Source organism: Galeopterus variegatus, unplaced genomic scaffold (assembly GCF_000696425.1).
Source record: "Galeopterus variegatus unplaced genomic scaffold, G_variegatus-3.0.2 Scaffold3381, whole genome shotgun sequence".
Lineage (NCBI taxonomy): Eukaryota > Metazoa > Chordata > Mammalia > Dermoptera > Cynocephalidae > Galeopterus > Galeopterus variegatus.
The window spans coordinates 32,580-47,302 of record NW_007729492.1 but is presented as its reverse complement, the minus strand read 5'-3'; the positions used below and the strand labels follow the sequence as shown (position 1 = coordinate 47,302).

General features: G+C 63.6%; 1 protein-coding gene across 1 annotated transcript in view; it reads right to left on the bottom strand.

Annotated features, from left to right (window-relative positions):
• BRSK2 (BR serine/threonine kinase 2) overlaps positions 1-14,723 on the bottom strand; it is a 75,333-nt gene that overhangs the window by 44,413 nt on the left and 16,197 nt on the right. The window contains exons 4-5 of the mRNA XM_008584818.1: positions 9,881-10,046; positions 9,699-9,751 (exon numbers count right to left, since the gene is read on the bottom strand). Coding sequence (XP_008583040.1) covers positions 9,699-9,751; positions 9,881-10,046 — 219 coding nt within the window. The remainder of the gene's footprint in view (positions 1-9,698; positions 9,752-9,880; positions 10,047-14,723) is intronic.

Below are 14,723 nucleotides of genomic sequence, written 5' to 3'. Positions count from 1 at the left end.
CCCCTCGGCACCCGTGAGGTGCGGGGCTTGCTGAGCACCTCCCGAGCGCGGCCGCGGCTCTCACAGCCCTGTGGTGAGGCGACCCTGACGCACCATGAGCCACACAGACTCAAAGAGCTCGGTTGGTTTCAGCCAAGTCACCACAACCAGGAGGGCCCAGGCCCCGCCACCCCAAAGTGTCCTGTGCCCCTCTGCACCCCTCCTCTCCCTCAGCAGCTGGCGCTGGAACTTCCCACAGCTGGATCACGTGGGGACAGCAGCCTCAAGACAGAGGCCAAGGACTCAGAGCACACGGGTGCACGCTCAGCAGAATGACAACGGGTGACCTGGGAGAAAAAGGGCCCTTCTCACTACAGGTTCCCGCCAGGCGTGACCACACTGCTGGCTCACGGGGCAGAGCCAGAGTGAGACCTTAGGGTGGGGACTCTGACTTGGGTCCTGATCTGTGTGGACTGGGTCCTGGAAACCCCACCCCCCTACTCCTGCCCGAGCAGGGCTGTGGCACATGGGGTCCCTGCAGGGGGGAGGTGCTCAGGCGTGGGGCCCACAGCCAAGGGAGACACGGCTGGCCCCGGCACAGGCTAGGCCTCCAAGGTCCCCTCCAGCCTGGCGGCTGTGGTGAAGACCCCTCCCCCCGGGGGAGGGAGTGCGTGGGAGGGGGTTCCCCTTTCCTCCAGGGCTATCCTCAGCCTGGTGGCTGCCAGCCCAGCCCAGCCCAGTGTGGTTGCCATGGCAACTGCAGAGGCAGCTGAGCCAACCTGGTGTGACACAACAGGGAGACAGGGAGGATGGGCCTCCTGCACCCAGATCCTCCGCACATGCCCGGCCCCAGCACCGACTCTGCCCAGGACCCAACCTGAGCTGGGCAGGAGAGCAGAGGCCCCCCACCCCCACTGCACAAAGAAGGCGTGCCCGTCCCCGCCCGACACGGACACGGACAGCACAACCCACGTCCAGGCTGGGCTCCCTTCACTCCCCCGACGCAGTGCAGCCCACTTGGGAGGCCCCAGCCACAGCCGCTGTGGCACGTCCACCTGCTGTGTGGGAACGAGGTCAGAGAGGACTGACCCCAAGACTGGGGGGAGGATGAGGCTTCCACGTCCTCCAGCACCAGAGCAACCCCTCGCCTCCCCCACCGCGGCCCGGCAGGTGCGCCTGGCTCCAGGGCCAGCAGGAGACCCGGCAGCCTCGGGGGCATGTGCTGTGAGACCGTGGATTCCGGGGCCCCTCCCTGCCCAGGCCCCTCTGCACCCTGGGACACACCTTCTGGAGGGCCAGCCTTCCTCCAGGTGGCTGCGTTCCCATCTCCAATCCCAATGGTGTCAGACGATCACATTAGGTTTTTATTAACTGGTCTTTGCGATTCGATATTGTAAAATTAGCCCAATGAAATATTTTGATTGAATCCCGTAATTATTTTGTAATTCGATCAAGTGGATTGTTTTTTAAAGCTGGTGTCCTCTCCTTCCTGAGAGGGTTGGCGTCAAGGCCACTGGCCAAGCCACCTGCAGAGCAACATGCCTGAGGGACCCCAAAAGGATGAGAGGGGTTTTCTGGGGGAGGGGAGCTTGTACAGGGCAAGGAGCAGGGGAGAGAGGGGTGACACCCCAGCCGGGCCCCACAGGAGGAGTCCCCTGGACTCTCTGGGGACCAGGGGCCCAGCTTCTGTGTGGACATCAACAAGCAACCAGGGAGGCGCAGCTGGTGGCAGGGCTCTGGACTACTGCTGTGCAGCCCCCCAGGACATTCTGGGCAGGGGGACCGAATGCATGGCTCTGAGAAGCTGGGGGCAGGAGGGAGAGGCGGCAGCCCAGTGGGAGCCCAGACACATGCCACCACCACCCACCAGGCAGGAGGTCTGCTCAGCTCCACCTGCACAGCACCTACCAGGCCCCACCCTCCACGCCCCAGGGATGGGCGGAGGGGTTGCCATGGTGATAAGGCTGGGGATGCCCTCCCTGGGAAGCCCCAGGGAGTCTCCGCCTGTCATCCCGCAGGCAGGCAGACACAGCCCTGCACGCACACACAGGTCCACACACACAGACCTGCACACACAAAGACACAGGCCAACACACACAGACACACACGCAGACATGCATGCATAGGCCTATGCACACACACACACCTGCACACAGACACACACATGCAGACCTACATACACAGAGACACAGGAACACACAGACACGCACACAGACCTGCACATACAGATGTGCACACACAGACCTGCACACACACACACAGCAACACACAGACCTGCCCATGCAGACCTACGCAGAGACACATGCACATCCACAGACGTGGGCCCAAGAGTCCCACTCTGAGGCAGCAGGTGCCCAGCCTCTCCCGTCTCAGACCCCAGGGCTCCTCTTTTCTGAGCTGCAGGAGGGGACCCTGCCATCCTCTCCTCAGGCCCTGGACTGTGCAGGGATGGGCCCAGCCCCGCGCCTTCCTGAAGCACTGCCAGCAGCGGGGGCCACATGCAGGACACAGAGCTGCCCTCGCCCTGCTCACTTCTCCCACTCACCCTGTGTGGCCCTTACTGAGAGCTCGGCGCCCCTTGCCGTGTCCTCCTCAGGTGTGCGGGGCCCTGGGCATCCCGTGTGGCCGCCCCAGCTCCTGTCAGGGCTGCCCCCGTCATCCTGGGCCATTCAGCGCAGCTCTGACTTGTGGTCCTACTGCTCAGCTCAGGCGTGTGCTCCATGCCTGTCCCAAGCCGAGCAGGAGGCACGAATCAAAGGCAAGCACAGAGCTACAGGTGGCGAGAGGCAGGCGGCGGGGGGCAGGGGCCAGACCGTGCGGCACCTTGGTGTGGAATTTCGGGTCCAGCCTACACCTGTGGGAGCAGCAGAGTGCTGGCCTGAAGCAGAGGGAGGCCAGGAGACCCCAAGTTGTTGGAGGCCAAGTAGGGGGCAGTGGACAGAGGCTGAGCCAGCAGCCTGCAGGAGGAGGGCCCGAGGGGGCACGGGAGCCCCTGGGGTCTGCACTCTTGACAGGGACAGACGCTGAGCCCGGCCTGCCCCCGGAGCCTGCCCGCCCAGAGGTAACCTCCCACGTGGGGTAAGAATAGAATCTGCTTAGCTGGCAGAGAGAGGGGAGAGGCGGAGACCTGCCGGCCACACCAGGAACCTGGGCAGGACGTGGCCTCTGCGCTCTCCAGGCTGGGGCTCGGGCTGGCAGCCAGGGAGGGGTCAGGCAGACGGCCTCCCCTCGGGGTCCTTCCTCACCCCATCCTCCTCCGGGGGCTGGGACGAGGACGGAGGGGAAGGCTGAGTGACACCAAGGTCAGAGTTGAGTGTGAGACCCCACAAACTGGACCCCTAGAGCCTCCCCATGTTGGTCCTGGCAGGCCATTCAGGGAGGAAGCCTGGCTGGTACCAAGTCTTTACCCCACCCCCACTGTCCTGAGGTCAACAACCCTGGGAGGGGAGCCCCAAAGAGGGGACATGACAGGAGAGCAAGGGCAAGGAAGAGGGAAGGCATCGGGAAAAGTGGGGACCCAATGGGACAGAGAGACAAGAGGGGGGATGCGGAGAAGCCAGGCCTGCAGAAGGCAGCGCCTCCCTGTGCCCCAGGCCCCACGGCCCCTGCAGGCCTCGGGTGGCAAGGCAGCCACTGAGGGAGGGGGGCTGGGCATCAGCAGCTCTGCCTGACACCAGGGGCAGGGGGGGCAGGCTGCAGAGGGCATGTCCTCACCTGAGCTTCAGTGGACCGGGAGGGGCACTGGCTCTGGAAGCTTCCACTGGGCAGACTGAGTTCTGCTCACTCTCCATTGGCCAAAGTGAGTCAGGGACTTGGAGGGCGGGAAGGGGGACCCCACCATGTGCCCTGGGGAGGGGAGCTGGCACCCCTGTCACAGCTCTGGAGTCCCAGTGCTGTAGAGACAGTGAACCATGACCTCCTGGGAGTCGGGGCAGGACCCTCTGCAGAGAAGCCCAGACACACTCAAAGGGGCCGGGCCTGGGGGCCAGGAAGCATCTAAGCCCAGGGAGGGAGCAGGGGTCAGGCATGTCCCACCCCTCCTGATTCAGGATGGACCCACCCCACACCCATACACACCCTGGGGCCTGCTGCACCTTGCCCTGCTGGCCTGACCTCCATGACACCCCCAGCCAGGCAGCGGGGCCTGGAACCCATCCACCTCCTACAGGCAGGGAAGTCTCAATACATATGTCTTCTGGTCACTGGAAACTCCCAGGCCAGTCTCAGCACTGGTTCGCTGGGCACAGGCTTGGTTTATGAAGCATGAACCCAAATGCCACCAGAAGGGCCACCTGTCCCAAGGCCAAACTCTCCAGAACACAGCAGACATTATCTCGTCAGCACATGGTCCCCGGGCTCACACGCCAGGTCTCCTCACCAGGGTTCCAGTGCCCGGCTGTCAGGCCGGTCCCCCCGCCCTGGGGCCCCAGATCAGGGGAGGGGAGGGGCTAGGTGCCTGATCCACACTGGTCAACACCTGCTCTGAACGTGAAAGCCATGTCTGGGGGCTGCTGGCTGTCCCCCGTCCCCCAGGGTACAGGCCGCTTGGCATCCAAACCCAAGAGGAGAGGTGCCCAAGGGGTGAGTTCCTGAGGCCCAGCAAGGAACCCCAATCTGTCCCTGGGCCACAGAGCCTGAACCAGCAGCTGAGGAATGTGCCCATGGCCACCAGTGCTCTTGAGGGGATGTTTTCCCCAGGAGGACTCTTGCAGACAGAGGCAGAGACCACCCTACTGTGGGGACAGACAGGCTCCATGGGCACCAGCCTCCCCAAGGCTCATGAGCACAGAGCAGGGATGTTTTCCCCAGGAGGACTCTTGCAGACAGAGGCAGAGACCACCCTACTGTGGGGACAGATAGGCTCCATGGGCACCAGCCTCCCCAAGGCTCATGAGCACAGAGCAGCTGGCCAGAGCTGACCCGGCCTGGAGTCAGTGGCTGCCTGGCGGGTTCCTGTCACCCAGGCAAGGGGACCCCTGCTCACTGCCTCTGGCACAGAGATGCCCCTAAGGGCAGTGTTCACCAGCAAGGGGACCAGCACCAAAAGGGCTGCAGCCAGGCCCTCCCCTCCACCCCTGCTCTCTGGGGATGGAGCGCCCCGTCAGCTCAAGACCCCGAGGAAGCTACCTGGGGTGGGTGGGGCAGGGCTTCCCAGGGCCCCAGGTCTTCCCTGATGGCACCGTCACCCCAGCACTAGCACAAGGCAGAGGAGACAGGCGAGAGTTCCCAGATGCCACCCAACTGAGTGACTCAGGAGCTCCATCCACCCTGTCAAAGCTGGGCATAAACTCCCTGCCCCCGCCACCAAAGCAGCCAGCTCCAAGCCACCAGGGCCCTTCCTCACCTGCCTTGGCCCATTCTGTGAACTTGGGGGTTTCCGAAGCCCCCTGGATGGAAGGAGCAGAAAGTGAGGGGTCAGGGGCCCAGGGTCAGAGGCCCAGGGCCCCCACTCAGCCTGCTGCCCCCAGACCCTCATGCGTGAGCTGCGTTAAGCTCTGACTTCCTGCTGGTCACCTGTTCTGAACCCGCCCAGCTCCAGCGGGGGAGCAATACCAGGTGGGCCCTGACAGGGGGGTCCCACAGTGACCATGAGCCAGTGACACTGTGGCCTGGGGTGGGGGTGGCCACACACAGTAGCCTCCATCCTGCCTCCCTGGTCTGGGGACAATCGCCACTGACCTCATGTGACCCAACTGGGTGCCATATCCCCCCACCCCCAAAACAAGGCTGACCAATCCTGTCACAGCAGCCAGTGTGTAGACCCCTGAGGGTGTGCACAGGTCCCTGAGGGCAGAGGTCCCAGGACCAGCTGACTCCACAAGTGAAGGGCTGGGCAGGAGGAGGTGCTGGTGTAGGCCTGCCCCTCCCTCTATGGGCTAAGCACCCAGGACAGCAGGCTGAGACCTCCGGTTCCCCTGCCGTGCCCACAGCAAGGCACCTCCCTGTGACCTTGGGCCACCAGGCATCCCCCCGGGTGGCGTCCCCTGCAGCCCCAGGCAGGGCCCGAGGTGGCTTCCTGGGAACACGGTAGGACCTTCAGCTGATTCACAGCCCCCTGCACAAACACACAATGGCAGATGCCCTCTGCCACTCAGGGCTTTTGTTGGAGGACGGCCTATCTGTGCCACTCTATGATTAGTTGTAAATCCCTGGGGATTTGGGGTTTAGGGTCAACAAACATCCAATCTGAGACGAGCCCTTTGTCTCTTCAGTCAATCCAGCAGCTCACCCCTGGCTTATCTTCCTGCCGAGCCTCTTCCCTTCCAAATGTCACCCGTCTCCAGTCAACTTCCCACCCTGCCCCTGAGCTAGCCTGGGGTGGGGGTGGGGGGTTGGCCCTTTCAGTCCTGACCCATCACCCCAGTGCCACAGGCTTGAGGAGGGGGCTGTGGGAGTAGACCCGAGGCTCCAGAGGACCCTCTCTGTGCATGTGGGAGCTCCAGGAAGACCTGGGCCCTTGCCAACTGGGAGGAGCCGGGAGGGCTGGCTGGGCTGCCGTGAGGAGGGACCAGCAGGTCCAGGGAAATGGAGGTTCCAGGGCAGGGCAGCTGGAGGGTAACACCTGCACCCTCCCTCCCTCCACGTCTCTCCTCCCAGAATGTGGGGACTCAGGCACACAGACCCTGACTCAGATGGGGGCTCCTCAGAGCCAGGATGGGGATCTGCTGCAGCCAAGGTTTGAGGACCAACTGCTAGAGGCAGCCTCCCTCCCAGGAAGCAGAAGCTGCAGATTTCAGCAGGGACAGTGCTGGACAGCTCCCCAGCTGGTGCGCGAGCTTGCTGCCCCTCAGGCCTCCACGCCTCAGGAGCGGGGTGCAGGGCCCTCTCTCTCCTGATCCTGAAGGTCGGCGGGGTGCCCCCACTGCTGGCATGGACCAACCAGGGGCTCTCTGTGCAGAGTGTGCCAGGGTCCAGGGCTGCCTGGCCCCCTGGGTGCCAAGCTTCCATGTGCTCCAGGGACACACTCAGTAGGCTGGCCCCTGGCTGTAGGGGCTCCCAATCCTGGCTTCCCTACCCCATGCATGAAGGTGGTGGGCTTGAAGAGTGACCTCTTCTTCCAGGTGACTACAGTCCTGGCCAGACAGTCTCACTCGAAATGTATGTGCATTTGGCAGAAGCATCTGCGCACCAAGCATGAGCCCCAATCTGCAGACAGGGGGCACAGCCCACCACCTCAGCAGTCCAACACCAGGCAGGAAGACAGGCACCCTTGCGGGGTAGCCACACATCGGCCATGCCAGGTGATACATGGCGCAGGAGGCCATAGGCCAGGTGCTTTGGCAGAGCAGTTCTGTGAAGACAGGAGCTGGGGCCAGTTGCCCTGGACACTGGGCCGGGCAGGAAGACAGGCACCCTTGCGGGGTAGCCACACATCGGCCATGCCAGGTGATACATGGCACAGGAGGCCATAGGCCACGTGCTTTGGCAGAGCAGTTCTGTGAAGACAGGAGCTGGGGCCAGTTGCCCTGGACACTGGGCCATCTGGGGTGGTAGGGCTGCCCCACCCCAGCTCTGAGCTCCAGGACCATGCAGTCACTGCTGCATCTGGCTGTCCTTCAGTGTCCAGGACAGTGACTGCCAGTGAACACTTGAACTCGGACTGGATGAAAAGAGCCCCCGCACCCTAGAGGGTGAGGCCAGGCCCGGGGCTGGGAGCCAGCAGGGACATAAGGAAGGACTGTCACACACCCAGTGTCTGGCAGAAGTGGCCTGAGGAGCTGACACATGAGGCCTGAGCACCATGAGGGGGCAGGTCTTTCCCAGACCCCAGCCTAGGTCGTGCCTTGCTCCTCACGCCCTGGCCGGGGCAGAGCCAGTGCCCAGTGAGCAACCAGCCAGCACCTTCTTCCCTGCCTAGCCCCCCACCCCACTGGGTTTTGGAACACAATGCCCCCCACTTCCATGGCAGAGCTAAAACAGGCCCCACCCCTCCTGCATGGCATCTACCCCTCTGAGACTGGACCTGCAGGTGTGTGTCATGGGGTGAATGTTCCAGAATCTGTGGCTCAGATATCCACAGGCAGGGCCAAGGCCATGTTTTGCTGTGTGCCCCACACCCAGCCCGGTGCTGGCTGCACAGGTGCCCACGTGTGACGATGGATAAACTGAGGCCATGCCTGTACCCACTACTGTGCCAGGGTCAGGGGTCAAGTAGGAGGAGGGGGGTCGGCCTCATTACAGTCACCATGGCTCTCCAAGTGGGTCGCCGACCTGCATCAACATCACCTGGGAACATGTCAGGAATACAGACCCTCGGGCCCACCCTGAAACCCAGGCCTCAGGTGATGCCGAGATGAGGACTCCTGCAAACGGCCCCTAGCCCAGGGCCTGGTGGGTACCAGCCACGGTTCAGTGTGGGGAGACTGTGCACACTGTCCCTGAGCAGATCCGGGACCCCACTGGCCTCCAGACACCGGGTGCAGAGAGGTGGGGGCTGGGGCGGCACGCAGGGCTTGGGACCCTCTCCTCTCTGCTTGTGTGTCTGAGGATGCTGCAATCCAGAGTGCAGCCAGAGCTGGTGTTTACAGTTCCCACGACAGCCCGACCCCAGGCAAGTCACAGAAGCTACAGGGCTGAGGCTCAGGTGGCGCCCCACACCCACTCCAGCTGGCCCCTAGGACAAGGACGCTGTGAGCAGAAGGTGCCAGGAAAGCTCGCTCAGCCCAAGGCTGACCTGCCATCCCTGCACCCCAGGCTCCCCCGTTGCCAGGCAGAAAGCAGGGCCAGGGCCCAGTGGGAGCTCAGGCGGGGCGGGGACACACCCTGGGTCTCTGTGGCAGCATGTGGTTGAGGGACAGAGATGGGACAAACCTCTCCCCAGCTTAGAGCCCACCACATGGGGCAGCCACTTGGAGCCCCAAGGGCTGTGCAGCCTGGGTGTCCCCTCACTGGGCACAGTGGCTGGTCTGGCTTTGCCACAATCCCTGTCACCTCTCTCTGCTCGCCATCACCACAAACAAGAGCTGCACAGAAACCACGTCGACTGAGGGGCAGTAGACGCAGAGTCGCCGTCTGTCCCCCCTCCTCCCTCTTGGGTGCCTTGGCCCTGCCCAGAGGCGATGCTGCCGCAGCGTCAGGCCCAGCACTGGACTCAGCCCCATCAAGCACGGTCCCACAAGGCATTGTCCCTGTCACACCCAAGCCACTTAGCTGAGGGGAAACTGAGATGTGGCCAAGTGACTACTCGACTGCAGGGTCTGCCTCTCTACCAAACACCCTGGTGGCACCCCCACCTTGGGGGCTCTGCACGGAGCTGTCCCTCAGGAATGTCCTGACCCGGAGACCCCAGAGGTCACAAATGCCACTGCAGGGTCTGCCTCTCTACCAAACACCCTGGTGGCACCCCCACCTTGGGGGCTCTGCACAGAGCTGTCCCTCAGGAATGTCCTGACCCGGAGACCCCAGAGGTCACAAATGCCCCACGGTGCTGGCCTGCGGCAGGCAGCCTGCCAGCCCCTTCCCTGCTGGAGGTGCCTTTGTGCCTGTGGCCCTGCTGCCAACCCCGTGTGGAGGAAGCCCGTGGGGCTGGTGGAAGGGCTCTCAAGACCCTCAACAGCACAAGATGAAAACCAAAAACAGCCAAGAGACACAAGAGCGAGTCTCCTGCGCTCACGTCAGAAGGACTTGTGCCCCAAGACACTGCAGAGGAAGGAGAGGCTGGGAAGGTCCAGGTCAGGGCTGCACTGGTTCCGTGGGGCTGCATGTGCCCCAACACCCACGGAAGGATGTGAAGGCCACGTCCAGGCCCTTGCTCACGGCTGAAGGCCCCGACCTGGACGGCAGGAGGGGAGGGTGAGAGTGGGCAAGGGCCTGAGGTCACGGTGGCAGGGCGTGCAGCTCACTGCCTGGGGAGGAGGCTTTGCTGGCCTCTGCAGACCTGGACTCCCGACCACCTGCCCACCTGTGCTGCCACCTCCAGTGTGGGGCCGGTGGCACTGCTGAAGGGGCGCACAGGAGGAACATGAACAGCAGGCCCTGGGGCTCTGAGGCACGGCCAGGGCACTGGACCTCCTCACCCAACACGGCTGCTCTGGCCAGCGCCTTTCCCGGGGCGGACACCAGGTCACCTTTGGCCAGCATGGAGAACTCTCAGACTCAGGCCAGCAAGGTCCCCTGCCCAGGAGGCAGCTCTCACTGCAGCAACACCCCTGCTCTGGCCATGAGTGCCCGATGCCAGCCATAGGAGGAGCCCCTCAGGTGCCCACGGCCACATGGCTTGACCTGGAGGCCCCTCTCCCTTGGCTCTGAGGACCCACCAGATGCTGCTCCCCAGGCACCCCCCATCCTGGCCCCTTCATCCAAGTGAGGGGCTGCCCAGCAGCTCTGGGGTCACCCGCAGGCTCCCAGCCAAGCCTTCCCTCAGAGGCCACATTCCTGGCGAGGCAGGCTCCCCGCTCCTGCACACCGCCCACGGCTCCTAGCCTCGCCTGACGTGCAGCCGCCCCCGGCTGCGTCATCAGCCACACAGGCGGCTGTCCAGGCTGTCCTCCCGCCTCTGCTGCAGGCCGGGAAGGCCAGCCCTGCCCTCCAGGACCCTAGGGCCCAGCCTGAGCCCAAAGTGGGTGGTGATGGCATGAGGGCCCAGGGCGCCTCCAGGGACTGTCCCAAGGGGCCCAGGACTCCTGTCCTCCCACCCCACAGCCCAAACCTCCACTGCAACCAGTCCAAAATTGTCTGTTCACCCTTAGCCAGGCCCACAAGAATGCCATGGCCACCCAGGGGAGGGAGCTCTGTCCTCACAGGCCTCCACCCCCAGGGCAGACAGGACTGCACCTCGGCCCAAGGGCCTGGTGCCTGCTCTACACGCAGCAACCTATGTGGCCCTCACCATCTGCCTGAGGAGGAAACTCAGACCCAGTCCACTGCCTAGGACCCTGGGCCCCCAGGGCCTGAAGCAGACCAGCCTGGGAAGCCAGAGATGGCCCTGGAAGGAAAGGGGGAGTTTTTTTAACAGCCAGCATTTCGGGAGCATTGTTCTGTGGGTGGGGACCTGGTTCCCAGCTGCCAGGCTCCAGAACACTGGCCCCTCAGAGGCGGCAGAGCAAGGCCTGGACCAAGCTGGCCGGGCCCTGAGAGGCAGCCGGCTGGGCACAGGCCCTGCTTTGTCCCTGTGGCCTTGGCCCCAGCCCAGCCTCCATCTTGTCCAGAGCCCAAGGCAGCTGGCTTGGGCAGCCCGGCCCGGCTGGCATCCCTGGGGTGAGGCCCGGGTGGCTCCACCACCCCAGGCCCACCACCCACTGCAGTGTGTTCTGACTCACCAGCCAGCCCCGCAGGTGAAGGCGGGCTGACTAGGCCAGAGTGCTGTTCCCTCCCTGCAGAGTGTAGGACAGCACGAGGGACCACCCAGACCAGAGGAGGCCAGGAGGTCCCTCCCCTCCCATGCGACCCCCAGGTGGGCCCTGACTCATGCTGGCATGCTGTCCTCCCACCTTACACTGTGTAGATGGTGTCTCAGAGTCCCTCAGCCACTGAGTGGCCAGAGCCCAGGCGGGCAGTGCAGTGCCTTGGGGCCAGTGGCACAGAACCCATTAGGCTCCACAGTGGCTGCAGGGCACAGCCCACACAGGTGGGAGCGGGCGGGGGTGGTCCCAGTGGCCGGCCTGCCTTCTCCGTCAGAGCCAGTCCCCAGCGGGGCGCTCGCTTCAGACACAACCTGACCCTCTCAGGTGCTCAGAGAAGCTGGTCTGTGCCATGAGGCCTTGGAGGCACAGGTGTCCCCCAAACTAGAGCCACCAGGTGACCGCAAAGGTGCCCTTGTTACTGCTCCTCCAGAGTGAAAGCTACAGACCTCCAGCACAGGGCTCCCACCTCTGAGGGAGGGTGGGGACATGCTGCCGCCTAGACCCCCACCCCAGGTCACCCCCCAGAAAAGAGCAGGAGGGGCATCCTGCAGTGCAGCCCTTCCAGCCCCACGCTGTCCTCAAGGTGGCTGGTTGGGAAGAGGGGCCTGGAGGTGGGGGTGCACAAGGACCACACCCCCTGCCAGCCACCAGGGCTGGGGCGGGACCTGGAGCCCCTGAGAGCCTTAGTCCTGGGTAGGCGGCATAGTCCGCGGTAGCCCCAGAGGCTTCCACCTCTGGACAGAGCCTGGGGTCAGTGGGGAGGGCAGCCAAGCTTCACAGCACAGGAAAGCAGGCTGGGCCCTGCCTCCACCACACTCCCTGACCACTCTAGACACGACTCCCCACGTGCACAGATTGTGGGGCAGAGATGGAGCCACAGATGACTCCGAAGCCCTTCCTGGCACAGCCTGCACTGTGCTGGGGTCTGGGGGTTGTGGGCCGTGGTGCTCCCACATGGAGGAAATCCATGGTCAGGGCTAAGTTCTGCCTAAAGTGTGTCACCTCTGTGATGGCCCATGCTGTGCCTTCTGCCCGGCATACCTTATCCAGTACGAGTGGCCCCTGGCCCCTGCAGAGCCCTTCCCCGTGATGAGGCAGTGGGACCCCTATGAACAGGGATGCGCAGACACATGCTGAGGGGCTTAAAGCCACAGCAGGCTGGACAGGACAGGGGTCCTAGGGCTTCCCCCACTTCCACGATCCTCCCATCCCCACCCGGGAGCACCACCTGTCCAAGGTGTGCCCACTCACCACGTGGGACCTCTGTGCCGGGCTGCCCAACAGGGACAGGCCAACCGAGGCCAGACCTCAGCCCAGAAGGGGGGTTCCCTCAGGGAGGGTCTGCACTGTGGGGAGAAGGCTGGGGGGGTCGTCCTGAGGCCTCTGCCTGGTGCAGTCACTGGTAGGGGAGCCAAGACACTGCACGGGCCTTTCCAACTACCTCACAGGGCTCTGGGCTCCTCCAGAGGCTGCGCCAGGGTCGGGAAAGACCAACAGGTGGGAGAGTTGCCCATCGTGCCCAGCTCCCCAGAACTCCGCACAGGACTTCACTTGACATCAAGGTCCTGATATGTGAACTTGTGAAAACCAGCTCTGTGCAGTGAGCACATGGTGGGCTCCTGTTCCATCCCACCCCTGAAACACCTGCACCCTAGGAGGCCCTGAAGGTCCCCACCCCCAGTTTTCAGTGGCCAGAAACCAACACTTTAGCTTCGGTTGGTGCCTGGGCTCGGACACTCTGGTGGTCAGAGGTGACACCCGAGGCCACTGAGGGGAGCTGTACAGAGGACACTCCTGGACAGAAGGGAGATGAGTACACAACCACAGCTCCACCACCCTGTGCGGAGGCCAGACGCCCCCATAAAGTGATAGCACTGACCTGCTGGGCCCAGCGCCACACAGGTCAGACCGAGAGGTGCAGCAGAGGGCGGGCTGTGCCCTGCCGGGCCCTAGAAGGGTGGCTGAAAAGCTCACGCCACACCTGAGCCTCAGTCACACCGGACGTGTCCTTTCCACAGCCACCTCAAGACAAGCGCCTTTTGTTTTGAGCGATGTGGGCAGAGGGGAAGCCAAGAAGAACAGGGAGGGTTGAAATGAACATGTCGTTGGTGCACAGTCAAGGAGAGGTGGGCTGGAGTGGAGGGTTATGCCAGGCGGTCTCAGCGCACCGTGGCCTCCCCAGCTCCCCTGCAGCCAGGCCATGGCCAGATCCCAGCAGGAGGAGCATTCTCCACAGCAGGATCAGAATGTCCAGCCCCACGTTCTCCCACCAAGGGCTCCTGGCAGGAAGCCTACCTCCCTCTCTGGAGTAAAGGACAGGCTTGGGATCTGGCAACTCTCCAGGCCTGGAGCACACACATTCGGGGTCCCACACCCACCAAACTTGAGACAACCCTGCAGCAGCAGGAACGGAAAGACAGGCACCACGGGACAGCCTTCTGGGCAGCAAGCTTACACTGTGCCCATCTGAGCTCAGAGAGGGGCCTGGCTCCTGAGCGCCCAGCACGGAGGCTGCTTTGAGCGCCCCTCGGAGCTGTTTTCTAAGTACCATGCTGCAGCGCAGGTTGACACACACGCACGCACGGCGCATCCTTTCGTATTCATTACTGTTAATTACAGTGGAAACCTCCTGCAATTAACCCCATGACAGTGTAGCTCAGTGAGGGGTACGGAGACCAGCCCGGACCCACGGAGGCCGGCGCGCGGCCCTGCCTGTAACTCACTGTTGTCACCACTTATGCGCTGGTGTTTCCTTATAATAGCATTTTACTGGTATGATAACTGGATTATTTCACCGCCTCCCGCATTGTGCTGCCCTGCGCCCTTCCCTCACCGAGGATTTCACAAACCATGGCTGTCCTTCCCAGGAAACATATTTTGAACTCAGTTAAACGCCGGCTGTCTGGCCACCTCACCAGCCCTACCCACAGCCCTGCCCGGCAGCCAGGGGCCCCTTGGTGCAGGTCGGTGTGGGGGTGGCCCAGGTGCAGGGGTCGTCTGTCTACCCCAGCGTTGGCCCAGACACCTTCCTGTGCTCTGCTGGTCACATCACAGCCGCGGGCTCCCAGCCCGGCCTGCCCCACTTTCCTTCCCAAACACCCCCCCAGCGGAGCGGCCTCCTGAGCCCCCAGCCTGCACCTGCACCCTCCTCGGACGGGAAGGGCTGAGCGGTCAGTGCCAGTAAGACCTCGGGGCGTCCAGGACACATGCCGGTCCTGGGAGATGGAAGAAAATGGCTGAGTCCGGCCCCGACAAAAGGGGCTCTGGATGCGCCTGGCCGAGCAGATGAGGGGCTGGCCGAGCCCAGTGGGGCTGGGGAACGGTGGCCTAATGCAAGGGTAGCTGTGGTCACCGCGGGCCTGGGGCGGGCCTCCTGGGACCTAAGCGGCCCTCCGGAAAGGC